Below are 19,011 nucleotides of genomic sequence, written 5' to 3' on the forward strand. Positions count from 1 at the left end.
TATTTGTTTCCGCGAAGGCTGACCGCGCATGATGGTGCAGAGGTTCGTTGGCCATGTGATCGGGGCGCGGTAGGTTGTAGCAGTTGTCAGTTTGATGCATGCAGCATGCTTGGTAAAGCATTTGCCGGTATTATCGGAGGTGGCATCGCTACATTCGTTGTTTACGCGAATGACGTGCGGAAAAACAAGGCCCATGCATCTTGGACGACAAACGCTTCTCCGTCTACGAAATGGGACAAGAACTGGGACAGGTAAGAGCGGAAGGGAGCGCTCTCAGACACGCCAATCATTTGCGCACATGAGTTTCCGGCGCCGTTTGCAACTGCATGCATCCAAAGAACCTTGAATTGGTACCTTAGTTATATCTCTGCGCAAAGTAAACTGATCAAACCAACATTTGTCGAAGAGATAAAGAAAACAACAACAGCCAGTTGCGGTGGCAAAGTGTTGCTTTCCGGCGAATCCCTCGTATGGACCTTTGGTCTTTCGGTGCCTCTAGCATCTCTACTTGAGTGCGAACAAATATTCGCCACATTTCATAGATGGGAATCCTCTCATAGTTTCAGAGTCTCAGTATTCCGACGAACGATGACGTAGTCCCTGGTCTCGTTTTTTTTTTTTTTTCATAGAAAGTTAACTCAATACGTACCGGGGGCTAATCGTAAAATGACCACGCCTGGTGCGTAAAATGAGTAAAGGACTGAAACGGCATAAACTGTGCGCAACGCCTAATTACTACCGAATCTTTGTGAAAAGGACCGTCTCAGGATCAGTCTTATCACCAATGTCAAGCTTCTTTCACATCTGAAACTTTTAGCTGACTGATTACCAATTAACACATAAAAAAAATCTATTTATTAGGCAACACTATGGCGAAATTAGCGTACCATTTGTTGCAGGCGTGACCCTGAGAGCTGCGTGAAGCCAGCCAAGAACGATAGTCCAGAACAGCAGAACCGCTACAATGAGGCCCTTCAGCAGCACAAGCCAACAGCCATACGGCACCTGTATCTCATCAGGCATGGCCAGTACAACCTCAAGGGAGACTCGGACCGGGATCTCATTCTCACAGAGCTGGGTACTGTGTGGCACCATTTTTTATGCCATTTGTGGAAATTGAGCTAGTTGAGCGTTCCGCCAGGCCAGATGGGAGGAGGGAGCCACATTGGTACAAGACACGAAGCACATTAGCACATGTTTCCGTAAGCCGAGTGTTATGTACTTCGGGGTTTGGGTGTTAACATTATACTTTATTGACTAAGAACAAGCGGTCGGAACGACAGCAGCCTTCCATCCTCGCAGTTCCAGAGCCGGCCCTGTCTTACGAGAGTTTCTTAGCGTTCCTCGGCACATTCGTTACGGAGCGAGTCGGTGGCACCATCTAGTGAGGGCGTACAAATACGCAACACCAGACATGTCCATGCTTCCTACTATTCACCACTCTTATGCTCCTACTGCCTGTCGTAATATAACATTTCATAGGTTTGTTTATTTTTTTTATACTACTGGCTTTATCTGAAGAGCAGGAACTGAACTGAGACAAAAGTGCACTCGTGTAAAAGACAAAAGAGATGTGTAACATGTCATAAAAATTTGTTACTGTCCTTCCCTCCCCCTCCTCCCTCCCTCCTTTCCTTCCTCCCCCACACTGCCACTTACCGTATTTACTCGATTGTAACGCGAGTTTATTGCCAGATTATGGCTGCCTAAAGTCAACCCTCGCGTTACAATCGAATACCGAAATTAAAGTTATCTAAAAATTGCAACGATACGCCCAGACCTAATTGAAGGCGCCAGATTTGGGCGTTCCGCGACCTATGTTGGCAACATGTGCCTGCCAAAAGCCATTCTCGACTATCGACTACTGTTTAATGTCACGGAAGATATACAACAGACTTGGAGGTATGGAAATAGATGAGGAAAGCACAAAAAGTCTGGGGAGCAACCATAAGAGAATCAAGATCAGATTTGGCACAGTAAAATCAGAAACGCAAAATCAAAAACAAGAGGGTAGAAATAACTTAAACGATAAACAATTACAGGAGGTATCTAAGCGGATCGAGAACATAGTATCCAAGCTACCGGAAAGAGAATGGACATATGAAGACTTAGTTACTGTTTTCAAAAGAGGATTAGAGAAACATCGAACCAGACAAGGAGGAAGAAAACATAAACGCAAGCTCAAAAGCTGGTGGGATAAAGAGGTCAAGGCAGCAATATCGAGACGCCAAGCGGCATCCAGAGAACACAGATGGGCAAAAAATAAGGGGGCCACACCAGCCAAAGTGACAGCAAAATGGGAGGACTTTCAGTAACGAAAGCGGGAGGCATCAGCATTAATACAGGCCAAAATTGGGAGGGCAGGGGTCCAGTGGATGATAGAGATAAACCAAAAGGATAAGAATGCGGCAAAAAGGTTCTGGGAACACATCAGTGCACAGGGAAAAAAGACCAAGGGGTACCAGCAGACGCTAATCACACAGGAAGGGACAAAGGTAGAGGGGGAAGAGGCAAGGGAATACATTAGACATACAATCGAAGCAGCATTTTCAGAGTTAGAATCAGATCAGATCATAAAGAATAATAGCATCTACACAACACAAGAGGAGGATCATAGTGAAGGAGAGGAAATGACCATAGGGGAATGGGAGAAAGCAGAAGGAAGGGTTCCGGCTGGAACTGCGACAGGTCCAGACGGCATACCAATGAAACTGATAAAAGTTCTAGGCCAAACAAGCAAATTGAAACTAAGGCAGGTGATTGACCAGATACTTATGGGAGGGGAGGTACCCAGTGACTGGAAATTGAGCAGGATGAGATTATTATATGGGCAAGGGAAACAAAGACAGTATCAAATCTTACCGACCAATCACAGTAACTTCAGTAATATACAGACTAGCTATGCAAATCGTAAAAAGAAGAATGGAAGAATGAGCAGAGAGAAAGCAGATTCTGGGGGAGCTCCAAAACGGTTTCAGGATGGATAGACGATTAAATGATAACTTGTTTATAATCACTCGGTGCATAGAGATAGCAATGACAAGCCAAAGGCCATTATGGGTAGCATTTTTGGACATCAAAGGGGCCAATGACATTGTGAATCAGGAAAAACTTTGGGAACAAGGCCTAGGGGGAACCATGGTTAAGTTCCTAGAACGGGTTTATACGGAGAATAGGGTGATTATAAAATGGGAAGCCGAAACTACAAAACCAGCAGCAATAAAAAGAGGACTTAGACAGGGTTGCCCATTGTCTCCCCTGCTCCTTATGATATACCTCAGTGAGATGGAAAAAAGATTAGAACAGTGCAACCTAGGTTTTGACCTGAATTACATGGAGGAAGGACATAAGGTAAATCAACTATTGCCAATGTTAATGTATGCAGATGACATTGTACTCGTATCAGAAAGCCATGAGACAATACAGGAACTGATTAGGATTTGCAGCAGGGAAGGGGACAGTTTAGGACTAAAATTCAGTAGGGACAAGTCGGGTATAATAGGTTTCAAAGATGAGAAGGGGGAACCCCTGGAGATACAGGACACAGTGATAGAACACATAGAAAAGGACAAATATTTAGGGGTCTGGCTCAATGAGGGAAGGAAATATCTAGAGGAACACGGGGAGAATACAATTAGAAAAGGGAAAAGAAATTAATCTATTATGAGTCTCAAGGCACTATGGAACTATAACAGATATGAAGTGGTCAGAGGTATATGGAAGGGAGTGATGGTGCCAGGACTGTCTTTTGGCAATGCAGTACTGTGCATGAAATCTGACGTTCAATCAGGGTTAGAAATTCGACAGAGAAGCATAGGCAGATTGGCACTGGGAGCACATGGAAAAACACCAAATGAGGGAGTACAGGGGGACATGGGATGGTCGTCTTTTGAGAGCAGGGAGGCAATTAGTAAATTGAAATTTGAACAAAGGTTGACTGAAATGGATGATACGCGGTGGGCACGTAAAGTATTCAAGTATTTATACATGAAAAGTTTAAACACAAAATGGACAAACCGATCCCGAAAGCTTACATTTAAGTATCTAGTTTCACTGGCGACGATGGAAGGACGGTAGAGAAAAAGATTACAGTGACAAAGAGACAATTAGAAGATTGGTCGAAATTATCTAGGGAAAATTAAATGATGGACAACTAACTAGCACAGCTGGGAACAGGCGGGACAGAGGAAAATTGGGACTCCCTCCCGCGTGGCTCCGGCCCAAAGTCTCAACCCTGTCTCCCAGTGGGTCCGGTGCTGGGGTAACGCCGAAAAGGTTTGACCAGAGGAAAATTGTCGACTCCCTCACCGGGGGGAAGAGGCAGGGGGGTGATGTTTTTTTAGTTTTTTTGCCCGATCCCCCGAAGGTCATCCTGGTGATATACCACACTGCCTGGTGATAGTTAGGGGGAGAAATATTGGTCTTAAAAGGGCGGGAGGAATCACGTTTTTGTCTTTTTAGACTTAGGCTAGGTGGCGCAAGCTACCGCCCGTTACAAAGGGAATAGCCATTACCATCCATCCATCCATCCATCCATTCGGATCCACTGCAAGCCAATAGCTCTCTCTTTGTTTCCGCCTTTTTTTTCTCTGACGGAGTGCACGTTGCGTTCGTTGTGTGTGTTGGCATCGGTGAGTTTGGCTGCCTTGTGTTTCAACTACCTTCGGCTACCCTTACAATGGCAGCGTGTCGAGCACAGTACGACGCCCGCTTCAAGAGGCGTGCCATTTTATTGGCCGAAGACATCGGCAATCCAGCCGCTGCCCGAAACCTCGACGTAAACGAGTCGACCATTCGCAAATGGCGGCTCCAGCGGGAGCGCCTTTTCATGTGCGCGCCGGGCCGAAAAGGTTCCCGTGGGCCTCGCCACGGCCGTTACTTGGAATTGGAGCAGCGTGTTGCTGATTACGTCATAGAACAGCGCAACCGCCTCATGGCCGTCAGCGTTGAACTGATACAGTTCAAAGCGAGTGATGTTGCTAGGCAGATGGGCATCCCGCGAACGGAGTTCAAAGCGTCACGTGGATGGGCGCAGAGGTTTATGCGGAGGAACGGGTTTTCCCTCCGCCGGACCACCTCCATCCGGCAAAAGTTGCCGCAGGACTTTGAAGGAAAACTACTGGAATTTCAGCGCTTTGTGATGAATTTGCGTCGTTCTTCAAACATGCCATTGGGGCATATTGGCAACGCAGATCAGACTCCTGTGTATATTGATAAACCTGTGTCAAGAACTGTGAACAGCGTTGGTGCCCCAGAAGTACGCATTAGAACAACTGGGAATAAAAAGAACAGAATGTCAGTAATGCTGGCATGCTTGGCAGATGGCCGCAAGCTGCCCCCTTACATCATTTTTCGCCGGAAGACTATTCCAAAAGGAACGTTCCCTAGGAACGTCATTGTGTGTTGCCAGGAGAAGGGATGGATGGAAGCTTCCTTAGTTCTTGACTGGATTAACACAGTGTGGTGCCGGCGACCAGGTGCTCTTCTACACCCGTCTTCAACCCTTGTGCTGGATTCGTTCCGCGGACACCTCACCTCCGAGGTTAAGAAGAAGTTGGCAGAGACTGAAACACACCTTGCTGTCATTCCCGGCGGAATGACCTCGATTCTGCAACCGCTCAATGTGTGCCTAAACAAACAGTTTAAGGACAGAATCCGCAAGCTGTACAACGATTGAATCCAGGAAGATCAAACCCTGACACCCTCAGGAAGAATCAAACGACCGAGCGCTTCGGTCATTGCCGAGTGGGTGTCTGCCGCTTGGTACGACCTCCCACACAGCATGGTAGTTCGTGCCTTCAAAAAAGTGTTCGCTTTCAAATGCCCTCGATGGCACGGAAGACGACATTCTCTGGGAGGATGAGAGTGCAGAGGAGGACTCGGATTCCGAGAACTCGTCCGACGACGACTAGCAAGGACACAACGTCTTGAGGCAGGTGATTGCTTCTAGCCAACATTTGAAAAATAAATGCAATTTTTCATGCATGTGCCAGTGTCATGCTACTTCAATAGTTTTTATTTGGCCTTTTTTTTTTTTTTTTTGCCGGACGCATTACAAGTCACTTCTTGCGTTACATTCGCGATTTATTTTTTCTTGCTAGAAGCAGTGAAAAGTCACCCCTCGCGTTACAGTCGAGTAAATACGGTATGCTTGCAGGCGATGATGTGACACTTCCGTTTCACATGTTACATCGGTTTCATGGAATTACACTCGGATGTTGCAGCCCAGCATGTTTTCACATCAAAAGTAGACTCTACTTAGGGAACCATTACTGCAGGCATTTGAGTGCTTTGAGCACTGCTTCTTTCTCTATTCTTTATTTGTTTTCGAGGTTTACCGTGACGGGTGCAGAGATAAAAGCGCGGTGCCTGACAAAGCTTCTGCCCTTTAAAAGCTCCAGTCACACTGCTCATACATCATACAGAAGTCGACGTGTTTGTTGCCAGCACGATAGTAGAACTATCTGCGGACATGTCTTAAGCATAAGCATGTTTGCTTCATGCATATGCACGATTTGAACATGTCCGCAGGCAATTTTTGTATGACCAACGAGACAGGACCGCCAGACAAGAAGGAAACGTCTTCGGACAGCGTTCGGGGACTGTCTTTTCTACGATGTATTAGCAGTGTGACGATGGCTTGAAGTTCAGCAGTTCAAAAAGTATAATTGCGTATTATTGCGCACGACAGTCGTGCGAAACAAATTGAAACAGAAGAGATCTGAATGCTTCAAGCTCCATTCCCGTAGGGCGGAAACAAGCGGACGTGACGGGGCAGCGCCTGAAGCAACTCAACGTGCCATTCTCGCGAATGGTCTTCTCCACCATGGCGCGGGCCACCGAGACGGCCCGCATCATCCACGGCCACTTCGAGCACCTGCCCCTGGAGCCCTGCGAGCTGATCCGGGAGGGAGCCCCCATACCCCCCGAGCCGCCCTCCGGTGCCTGGAAGCCCGAAGCCAAGGTGGTTGCAAGGATTGCCAAGTCCACACGCTCCGGTGACTTTTTCAGACACGAGGGCTGCTTTTCTTTTTTTTTAAAGGGGCACTGACAGGGTGTTTATGCTTGCCAAGATTTTCATGTGTACATGACATATGAGAGCCCAACTACCCAGAACCCAAATTGCACCTCAAAATTCATTTTCTTTCTGCCCAAAAACCGTCGATCGAGAACTGGCCGATTTGAGTTGCGCTCACTCTCTCCTTTGTGGTCACGTGCCATTTTCTATGGTTTAGACACAACCGCCAAAGATAAGAATAAAAACAAAATATGATACCTATTTTTTTTATCTTTTAAAAAGCTGAAAATATGTTCATTGAAAAAAAAAGTTGCACAGCCATGTGACTTCTGGCAACACTCTCCTCCTCTATATTTCTTCTTCCTCCCAGGTCCAGTTTCGGTTTTGGTTTCAAGCAGTTGAGTTTTTTATTTTCTTAAAAATATATGTGACACTAGCAAAATATTGATTAGGTAGTCTTTTGACACCATAATAAATTGTCTAAAAAAATTAATTTTGGGGGTGTCAGTGTCCCTTTAAACCTCGGACAAACTGGGTAAAGAAGAGAGATTGATGAAAACCAGATTCTTTTCCTAAAAACAGCCATTTATAGGAAAGTAGGACTTAGACAAAGGTGCAACTTATAGACCAGAAAATATGGTTTTTAAATACTATATTTTCTGGTCTATGTCACTGAATCCTCTAAGTCGCATCCCCTCTAATTAACGACTGTTTTCAGAAAAAAAAAAATTAGTATATAAGTCGCACCTATATATATTTGTTTGGCCGGCACAGCGAAACTGCATCGAAATGCTCGCATATAGTATTACGATCGCAATATGACCGCAAGCGAGAGCAAGTTCCAATGCTCTCATCAACTAATTGAACGAGAAATGCAGCCCCTGTGGGAAAATCTCTGCAGTGAATGTCCACACTCGTAAAAAACAGTTAATGTAAGCCTCGCCATTGTAAAAGACAAACTGACGGATAAATTGGAGGAAAAAAAAAAAAGCCGTCATTTATACGCTGGAAAACATGGTATGCAAAATTTAGATACATATTGTAGCTACGTCCTTCGTCGTCACCCTGCAGATTAGACGCAATTGTCATGTAGCTTCACAAACTTTTGGATGCCCTCCTCTAACAAGGTTGCCGCCTCGGTTTTGAGTCATTACATTGCATGTCAACAAGACTGCCAGTTGTCACAGACATTCTTCCCTGATTCATCCTCATCATCATAGACATCTGTTCGTCCTACCTGAATTTTGACGTAGTTATCTCTGTACACATTTCACGTCTTTGGTGACTGATGGTCTTGATCACACGTGATAGAATGACTGAGAACTGAGGCCGCAACCTCCTTTGCGGAGGGCATTAAAAGCTTAGTGTTGCTTCATGACAAGTGTTCAGATCTGTGGGGTGATTATGTGGAGGATTAGCTACAATATTTACCTAAATGTTGCGTCTATTAAGACATTTTTTATCAATCTTGGTTTCTTTACCCTGTTCTCGGATGTTTGGAAAAAAAGAGCAGCCCTTGTATACAGATGAGCTGCTGCTCAAGGGATATGTCAGATATATCTTATGTTGCTTCTAACTTTCCTTCAAACTGCAATCAATTACCATTTCATATCAGTTTCGAATTATATTGTCCGAACGGTTGCTCAAAAAAAGCATTCTTCTTTCATAACTGGATAGAACAAGCAGAAAGAAGAATTGCCAGTCTTACAAGAAGGTGTTAAGAAAGCTCCAATAACAATTTTGATATTGTCTGTCTGGTTATCTGTTGTGACGCGTCTCTCTTACGATGTACGGTGCTTAGGAATCAAAGTGCACTACGTATTCTTTTTCAATGGGTAGCCAGTTTACCTGTTGTCATACGAGGGCATGATGTGCTGCCAAGCGTGCACAACTACTCCAGGAATAGAAACTTCAGAAGTGTCTGTGCAAAAAGAAAGGGCTGGAAACTGAAATACCACAACGAAAATGGCATTCCCCCGTGTTCATATCCTTAGTGGGACTTCTCACTCTCTAGTTTTCTATTTCCCTTCCCTTGGGGGAGCCATCTGATATACGAGCGCAGTAAATTTTAATGGCTTTTCACTCTGTGTCCTGCAGTTAACGGGACATTCACTGCACTTCCTTCATTGGCTGCTCGAAGATGCACTGGTAATGCCGCACGACTTGACTTTTCTTATTGTATTTAAAAATTGAAACTGCCTATAGTAACTCCTTATGCAGTATGAATTTCGTCAGTTTCTGCACAAATTTGGAAGCAACCTGAAACTGACTGCAGGATCCCTTTATATGTTTCTAAAGATTGGCTATATGGACATTCCAAAACTACTTCTGTTACGTAGAGAGTGATTTGGAGGTCAAGTGTGCTAATGCACTACATCTGAGCAGCCTCTAGGGCAGACTCTCATCGCAGTCTTGAACACCATGAGGTCAGTGTTTGCCCTTGCTGGAAGGTGCAGACATTTGTGTAATCACTAATGTATAGAGCACATTAATGACCCCAGGTTAGCAATCGTGTTACTCTGACCGAATTGCTCCTCTACAATGGAGACATTAGAAATAATCTTAGAGCAGACAGTCTTTCCACAGTCTAGACATCCATACAACAAGTTTGACCATTGCAGAAAGGCCATTGTTGCCTTCTGTAGCTTCTACCATATTACTTTCAACATGGCAATCATTCTTTCACCCAAAGATGGCCTTTGGCTAGGTCACACACCCACATATGATTCACCTGTGTATGTAGATTTTTTTTCTTTTTTGTGCTGTGCTGCCTCGGAAATGGATACCTGTTTACCAGTGGCGTAGCCAGGATTTTATTTCGGGAGGGGGGGGGGGGGGGGGGTTCAACAACATGCGGTACCTCCCCGCCCCCACTTCCCCCCAATGATGAAGCAGGGTGAGGTCTGCGGTAGGGACGCTCACCCAAAGGTTAGGGAGGCACTGTTAAGATAAAACGGGTAAAGCTGCATTGTCATTTTTCAAAACGGAGCAAGCTTCATTTACATTTATATGGGCGTGGTGGCTCACTGTTTTACTGTTGTCATAGTTGCGGCCCACCAACTCTAAATGCTTTTTCACAGCACACAACTCAACTTCCTCTGCTTTTTGAGGTACCCCTGCATTACCAACGCGTGAAGTTCAGACAAAACACAAAGATAGCTATACTGTCACAAAAAACTAAGCAGCAAAAAAAAAAAAAAATTGATGTTGAAAAGTTAGGTCAATGTCCACGCACAAACACTAGTGGATCATGTATAGGGCAAGGGTAAGTCTGAACCATCACAAAACCAAAGTCTATTATCTATTAAAGTTTTAACACATTCGTGCTACAGAACCAGATGCCGAAAAAAAGAGTGCCTTATCTTTGCTAGGCCACTTTATTTTGCAGCGTGGTCCAAAGGCAGCAGCATCGTATCTTCCAGTGAGAAGTTGTCAGTCCAAACTCGTCGTTCCGTCGCTCGGAGAAATGACATGACACACAATCACGCAAACCACACACCGAATGTGGAAACAAACTTGGCTACCCTTGCGCCTATGTGTAGTGAGAATATGAAGGCTTATCTCTTCGGAGTTTCTGATGTTCCGTGCAACGAAAAGATTAATTTAATAAGGAATTGCATCGGATGCCACCTTGACATGCAAAGCAGAAAGCAAGACGGACTTCATCGCATCCGTGAGCGACCATCGAGGCTGATGGAGGGAAATTTCACTAAGAGAAATTTCCTCCATCCTATGCACGAATTTCATAGGATTGAGGATTCCGCCTATGCTTAAAGTGGCATAGGCAAGGGGGAGGGGTTTCGACCCTTCAACACCCCCCTGCCTATGCCACTGCTGTTTATATTTGCAAATGTTTCCTTCTCCTGTAGTGTGCAACTTGACCTCATTTAAACAGATGTGCACATAATTACGAGGAACATCGATTCTGAGGTAAACTAAGGGACAACATACACAAACTCAAAGTCTCAACAGCACGAACATGAAACCTCGACTTCATGTTTGTTCTTTTTTTTTTTTTAGCTCATTCTCAAGCAATTCACACCAGCTTATATGCACACTTATTTTTTGTTCATAGATGTGTGCATACCAGTAGGTGTTGAAATCACTGTTTCATACTTTTAGAAGGTGACAATATTGCATTAGTTATCACTACCTAAAGATGAATTCTAATATATTTTAGAAAATCTGCTTGGACAAAGCACTTTGTCGCAGTGGAAAAGATTTGGTAATAATAGGCTGGTTTTTCTTGTGTTTACATGCTGTTCAATGATGACCAGAAAATATAAATGTAAGGAATAATTTTGGAAACTTCCAGTTCTAAAATGAGTGTTTCAAGTCATTCCTGCATATTTTCAATAAATGCTGAAGTTTGCACGCGCAAAAAAAGCTACATTGGAATGTCCCTTTATTTCTACATATCTTTTTTTAAGTACATACATTGTCTTGCACCTCAACTAAAATCTTGTATCCTGTTTCTAACCTTGAAACTTAAACGTAAGCTTGAAAATGGTTATAATTGACACTCTGACCTTGTCAGAAAACATGGCCTGTTTTAAGAGCGCTGCATGTTGCAGTCAGGGGCATTGGTAGCACTGTACCATGTTATTATTGCTGACTCAATCAAAAGCTTTCCCAGACTTTCTACTGTAGCTTCATATTTCACTTGGCAGATGCTAATAACTTTTAGTTTAGTCATGCATCAGCAGCTATATCTACTCTTAGTACTTTTTTTTTTGCTTTGGCATAAAGGTGCAAAAGTACTAAGTGACCAAACTGGGATGCCCTCAAAGTAGGTACTATAGCCATGTACAGTCTAAGCTCATTACAACAGACATTTGGATATAACGTACCGATTTATGAAGTTCGGTTGGTTTTGCTCTACATACCACTGACTGAACTTCATATCTGCGTACAGTATACTCCTCTTGCAACTGACCAAAATCTTGGTCAAAATCAAGGTCCGTTATAACAAGCTTAGACTTTATTCATGACCACATAAAGAAGTTCACAACACCGGAGGACCAAAGGCATAGGTGTTAAAACAGGTAAAAAAAGGTCTCATTGAAATCGTAAGTGACTTGCCGATAGGGATTGCTTTGGAGATGAAGCCCTTTTGAAAAGACCAATCTCTTAATCGGAGGCTCGATGGGAATTTCACATCTGTGCCACATGAGCAAGGGCCAGCATTTCACTTTGAAGGAATTCCCACGTCGGACAGGCATGTGTTGTAGGTATTTGGTGCCGAATGTGCTCGAAAAAGGGTGTGCGGGTGGGGGAAGAGTGTTCGGGAAATCACTGTAAAAAGATTTAACTGTTCTATAAAACATGAAGCAGTAGGTTCTGAACCTTTTCCTCTACTGAGGAACACCTACATCTCTCGATTAATCAGTGAGAACCCCTGCCACCATAGCATTAATGTGATCAAGCAATGCAAAGGCCCATAGACCATGTAAACAACAAAGCAGATACTAGGGTCGTTTTGCACACATTGTTAAGCATGATTGGATGGTTCATATTTGCTAAAGCAGCACCCAAACTCGAGAAGCACTTTTCTTAGGCACTGAGATGGTCAAAGAAATTTAGGAGCCCAGGGAACGCCTGGTGGTACTCTGGGAAGCGCCTGGGTTCGTCAAGCGTCCTCTTGTTTGTCCCCGCCCCGAAGTAAACTGTTTGCCGAGTTTAAGAACCATTTTAGCACATTGAGCCATGCATTGTTGTGTGCATTTCTATGAATCGAGTCTGTACATTTTTTAATGCTTTACGGCATCAATGCTGGAGGGGGAGGGGGTATCCTCGGTTGTCTTTTGAGACTGATGGGCATTCTCGGCATCCAACAGTTTCATAACTCCTGATCTTTGCTGTTTACAACAAGATATGCAGGACTCCTGTATATTATAGCCCCTTCCCCCGGCAATTACCGAGCCCCGGGCGTGTGCTCGCCAAGCGCATTCTTGTTCCCCTCGTGAGATGCGAGCAATCTCTCCGTGTCCCGCTTTTAGATCTGGAGTCGGTGGAACGCTAGCCGAGTGGCTCCAACCGATCTGTGGGGAAGTGGTGGAGCGCATCGAGCAGTCTGGAGTAGTTCTCCGTGCTGCCTTTTTCGGAGGAGTACGATCTGTAATCACTTGCAACGTTTCAGCTTCAATATCAATGTTCCTGCGAGGGAGTTTCGCGACTTTTTGGTTTTGATTGCTTGGCAGGCTCTCTTGTTGTGCTCACTCTCGTTCCTCTCGTCATGACCGCATCGACCGAAAATACTGTGGCAATGGCATCGTTGCAGTTCATTCTAAAAGGTCATTCTAAAAAAGCAGTGACAGCGAAAGCGGCAACAGCGACGAAGACGACAAAGATACCAGCTCTTCGAGCTCCAGCTTGAGTGATGACAAGGCAGCCATTCTCGGTGAAGTGTTTGTCGAGTCGTTCGCCTTGCCAGCAAAGAAGCTCAATTGATATCGCGTTACGTTGAAGACATTGTGTGCACATATCAGATGAAGAGGTATGTCGTTTCTTCATTGTGTGGCCTCTGTAAAGTAATTAGAATAATTAGAAGACAATATGCGAAATACTCCGGAGATGGAAGTTGCCTTTGGAGATGACGATTGCTTTATGACATACGTGTTTGGTATTCTGTTGCGTAATTGCATCCTACGGCTCGTACAAGTACTTGTAGTTGTCTTCATCAGATTTATATAACTGTAAGGAAAAATTAATTGTCGCTTACCATCGGATCACTGTTAATCATCTAGTAGTAAACAATCTGGTGTGCTTCCAATCCAGGGTTGATGTTTTAAGCAAGATGGCAACGGGAATTGTAACTGTTAAAAAGCGCGGGCAGATGCTCTGAAAGCGGTGCTGCTGGGGAGCGTTACGCTCGATTTGCTTCGCGGTGCATGCCACTGGGGTAGATCAAGTGACCGATCGTTCGCGGAGGTTAACCACTCGACGACAGCTAGCGCGGCGCACTCAGCATCTGCCAGTGGCAGGGGCTATTAGTGTACAGAGATCAAACTTGGATGTTAAATACAGTCCCTAAGCTCCTTGCTTGTTTGTCCTATATCTTTTTTCAGTTCTTCACGGACGGCGCAAGGATAGAAGCGGGATTTAGAAAGTACTTCTACCGGGCGTCGCCCAGTCAGGCGGAAGACTCCCACGAGATCATTGTGTGCCATGCCAACGTCATCCGCTACTGGATTTGCAGGTGCAGCCCACGTCTTCTACCTCTAGCCATTCCGCTTATTCTGCTTGAAAGGCCAAGCGGTACTTGTTGCGACATTCATTGTAACACGTTACGCATTACGGGGGATCGGTGGCTGAGTGGGCTAGTGCATTGCAACTCGAAGCACATGGAGGGAAAATTTGCTCTGCAGAACCCGGTGATCCTGCTTTCAATCCCAACCCCTGCTCGTTTGGGCACCAGACGCCCATTTGGGGCTAACTTCCGGCTATATAAACATACAGACACAGAACACAATTGTATTTACTTATGCATTACTTCGTCTCTGGCGGTTAGGCTTTGACAGGCTGCTCTCTGAACACGAAAGTACCCCAGGTTTCGAAGTAAGGCAAAATGCTCGGTTATGGAACCATGTAATGTTTTTTGCTTATCTCCTGTGGAAATAAGCGGAGAACATTGCTTCACAGAATGAATTCACTCGTGAAATCACTCGGGAAACAGCATGACTAGAGACGGACAAAGAGAACTGGACGAAACGAAAGGCTGTTTCAAGATGAGAACATTGCTACTCGATGTCCACATTCACGTGCTAGATGGTGGAACTGGGGCTGGTACTGTTTAAAGGAAGCATTCGGGTGTCTTTCCCAGAGCACTCTTGTGGCGTCTTGACTGTGCAGACACAATCGAAGTTTATACGGAGTGGTCGATACTTTACGAAAGGTTGCTCTGGGCAGAATATCCGAGAGCTCCTCTTTCACATTTTTATTGGGTCAGTTACCAGTAGCTAAACTAAGTAAGCTACACTTGGAGTATCGGCACTTCATTGCCCCATTATCTTGTGGGTGCTTATTGCAGAGGGGGTGCAATTGTACAGTATCGGGAAGCTCGGGCGACATCATTTTGATTCGTTGCGGACTGTTTGAACGTTTCCAGAGGACTGAATATCATTTCCTGCTATGTTTGATGAAGCTTCAAACAACTGGCAATAATGATTCTAAGCACCATGAGGGCTGAATGGTCGTTACTCTAAAGAGTAGCTTATTTATACTTAATATCTCGAGTCATCGCCCGCCCCCCTTTTTGGACGGATATCGATTTCTGAAAAAACACGCCGCGATCGTCCGCCCCTACAAATACCCCAATGCGGAGTCTGCGGCTAAGAGACCGATTACCTGTTGAGGCGCATCTCCATCAAGGCTGTATAAACATACAGAGCAAACCAACCAATTTTTTCCGCGATCCACGAACACTAATCCTACCCGAATGACGCTGCCGCGGACCTTGCAGTTGGAGGACGTCCGTGTCAAAGTAAAACCGAGGGTGGAGAGACACTTCACTTTGTTTACGCATTTCCTTCCCGATTTCCGTGACCCCGAAGTCTGAATACATTTGTGCGAAACGAAAGCGAAAGAGATAACAAAAGTAAACTTTGTTTTGCTTACAAGAAATATTGTTCAGACAAAAAAAAAAGAGATGAAAAGATAACACAAGCAGGTCAGCGGGGTCAGCGAACGCCCAACATCCTGGAATGTAAATGCGGAGTGTAAAGTCAAGGATTGTCTCTACCCAAATGGGGTCACCCCGAACCCGCTTGGAACATTGCAATTGCAGTTGGTAAGGTTGTGCAATGTTTGAGACAAAGCCAATGGGTAAATAAAGATTTGCTGGAACACAGACGTTTGTAAAGCGTCCCATTTCGAACTCCATGTTATCGTGGTGCCGTCCACGCCATGCAGCAACACCACCTCAACCTGCGTCGATACCGTGCCGTGCACGGACGCGTGCGTGCACCAATCAAGAAAGTTGCAGAAGAGCGTGCTCCTTGTGATTGACTAGGCGCCCGACTTGCCCCAACGCCAAGGTATCTGCCAACACGGTCGCCGGCTTTTCCACTTCCCCAGCATCACTTTCCGTCACTTCTTTCGCTCGCCAACCCGCTTGTCTGCCCGCCCGCCCGCCCGCCCGCCCGTCCGCTCACTCACCCGTCTGCTCACTCGCTCGCTGGTTGTGCCTGGTTGGTTTTTCTATTTTCTTGTTGACTTTTTTTTTACTCCGTTTATTTTTGAATCTACAGATCACAAAGGCTAGGGATTATAGCGAAGGAAACATAGCGGTCTTAGAAGCATGCTTTCACGGAACAAGCTTTTGCAATGTATGCCGATCGGCGGTGTTAATCGCACGCATACAAGCAGCGGACGATAGAAAAATATTCTTTCATCGGCATTTCTTGCGTAAAGCCTTGAAAATAATTCAAGTTTTCAGTTCAATGTTTCTCCTGTGCAGCAACGCTAGATACATACAAAACAATGGGCGTTTTTGTTTTTAGCTTTTTCTAAACTTTTTGTGCTTACACACCGAGACACGACCCACCCCACTTTCTTTTATGAGTTGCAGGCAGCAGGGGGGTGGGCGATGACTCGGGATGTTGCGGTAGTTACGTGGGCACCCTTAACCGCTGTTAAGCATGATTGAGGTCAGACTCGTCTGCGATTAAGGGCATCTGACGGCCATTCTAAACTTCAGTTACGCTAGAGTACGGTTAGTGGTTACTGCCAACAGTACCCTAGTTACACGAGCACCCTTAACCGCAGTTAAAGAGACACTACATTGAGAAAAAAAAAGTTTTTTTTTAAAGAGTATAAATGGAACATATATTTTTTTTCGTAATCTTTCCACGAGAAAAACAAAATTTTTTGAGCAATATTTACACTGTTAGATGCAATTTAGGTGAAGGTCTCATTCGCTCTGAGCCCACACACAAATCAGTTGCTCCGCCCATTACCGCTAGATTGACTGCACTGCTCCGCCGAACACGCTATCAATCCTGGCATCTCCCTTTTTCGACATCCGGCAACTCTAGTCTGGCGTCTGACAACGCCTGCTAGTCAACGTTGCTGCTAGTTGTGCGAGCGGATGCGTAACAGCCTTTGGCAACGTCTGCTATTTCACCACCATCTATCATTGTCTGCCATGCCCAAAGGACTAGGACATGAACGCTGCCCGTCGGCATCCGTTTTGGCCTTCGTCCGTCTGCTATTCCGCCTCCGTCTGAAAACTTTTACAACACTCACAAAACTTGATCATGAAAGCAGCGTTCTAGCATTCCATCATGTGCAAGCGACAGTCCAATACAAGCGTCTGTCAGCGCCTGTCGATGTGCGGTAAAAGGCGACCGAGAAAACTAAAAAAAGCAACAAAATTGCTGTCATTTCAGCTTTTATCTTGTCATTATTTTTTTTCGGACGGCATCCTTGAGCATGGTGAGAGAGCGTCATGACGCACAATTAAAACGAGACCTAAAATTTTTCGCTTTGGCAGGCCAAGTGCACTGCAAAACTTGAGAGCTACTTACCTTTTGAAGCAAAATGCAGGGAACATACCTGGTTTCCTCTCATGCGAGCTGAATGCCCAATCGCCTCCAGTGAATTGGCTCACAAATTCTTACTTGTGTAGGAATCTTCTCGGTATTGAAACCGTGGTCGCATTCACGAAGGTTGCACAATGCACAGAGCAGCGGGGCCACTTTTACAGGAGCCAGCATCTTTGTTCAGCATCAACACACGCAAAAAAAGAAATCAAGCCAGATCAATCAAAATAGTGAATGTGGGACGCTGCGTTGAGGCCACTCCCACTACGAAAACAAGGATCCGCGCAGCACTTTTAAAGACGCATACCTGTGACAGTTGTTTGCTACAAACTATGTTGGTTGATGAGACCTTTCTCTAAAGACCTCTACGAACTCAAAAGAACCCACACTCATAAAAATTGAAGAGCTCAATGAGCTAGGCTTGTTCAGCACTCCGCAGATGCCGGCAGCAGCGTTTATTGTTGAAGTCGAAGCGGAAAGTCAGTCTTGGGATATTTTTGAAAACAATAATTACTCTATCTAGATTATTTGTTTCTTAAACTCACAAAAATAAAGGCAATTAAAAATGCTATTACGGCACGGAGATACAAATTTATAACCAACAATTTACACGCTAATCATCTCTCCAGCCAATGAGAGATGTAAGCACGGGGCGGGGCTTAGCGGGCTGCGACCTCCACCTTCTGTACCTTAATTGCGTCTATAGGCATAAATATTGCTTTTGTGGTAAATTTTTTTTTAATTATACGTGTCTTTTTAAACACTTAACTGTGGTTAAGGGTACGGGTACGACTAGGATATTGGCGGCGCTACCAGTAGAAAATGGTTGCTGATGAAAGTTTGCCAAGTCAACCGTCCCTTTCTTTCCGTCGCACGTGGCTCTACCAGGGCCCTGCAGTTTCCCCCCGAGGGCTGGCTGCGGTTCTCGCTGACCAACTGCAGCATCTCTGTCGTGAGCATCCTGCCCTCCGGCAGGGTCCTGGTGCGGACAGTGGGGGACAGCGGACACTTGCCAAAGGACATGATCACCACCAACTAGCCGCTCCGGAAAAAGTGTAGGCACGCCGCTCGCCCGAACTGAGCCGAGTCCCCGACCGGAGCGGGAGGGGGGCCGAGGAAAAGGGCCACAAGAGCGCGGAAAATAAAGTGTAGTGCACACAATACTGTTTGAAGAGACGGGGTCTCGATGACTGTTGCAACAGCTGGGTCTCAGTCCTTTACATTTATGTGCATGCATTAATGGTTGCAAACGGCGCGATGGATGGCAAGTTTGTCCAAATGCTTGCGTGTTGGTTCGTGGGCCCTGGCATTCCTCGTTAATTTCAATTTTATTTTACTTTGGGGGCTAAATGGTGTATTACTTTTTCTATAAAAAAAAGCCTTTTTTTAATGTGATTCTGCCATGCTTTAAAAAGTAACGTATGAAATCATCTGTTTGACAATTTTCAGACT

The 19,011-nt window shown here is 45.2% G+C and overlaps 1 protein-coding gene across 2 annotated transcripts; it reads left to right on the forward strand.

The window, feature by feature from the left end:
* The first annotated feature begins 30 nt into the window (after positions 1-30).
* On the forward strand, positions 31-18,755 carry LOC8042591 (serine/threonine-protein phosphatase Pgam5, mitochondrial). Of its 2 annotated transcripts, none has more exons than XM_029991936.4 (5): positions 31-251; positions 900-1,078; positions 6,750-6,967; positions 14,086-14,216; positions 18,448-18,755. In XM_029991936.4, the coding sequence occupies exons 1-5, from the start codon at positions 106-108 to the stop codon at positions 18,596-18,598; spliced, it is 825 nt and encodes a 274-aa protein (XP_029847796.1). In that variant the 5' UTR covers positions 31-105; the 3' UTR covers positions 18,599-18,755. The 2 variants fall into 2 exon arrangements, with proteins under 2 accessions (XP_029847796.1, XP_029847797.1); XM_029991937.4 differs by having other exon boundaries at positions 56-251; positions 6,750-6,964.
* The last annotated feature ends 256 nt before the right edge of the window (positions 18,756-19,011 follow it).

This window comes from Ixodes scapularis, unplaced genomic scaffold (assembly GCF_016920785.2).
Source record: "Ixodes scapularis isolate PalLabHiFi unplaced genomic scaffold, ASM1692078v2 PGA_scaffold1__304_contigs__length_218370807, whole genome shotgun sequence".
In the NCBI taxonomy this organism is placed as follows: Eukaryota; Metazoa; Arthropoda; class Arachnida; order Ixodida; family Ixodidae; genus Ixodes; species Ixodes scapularis.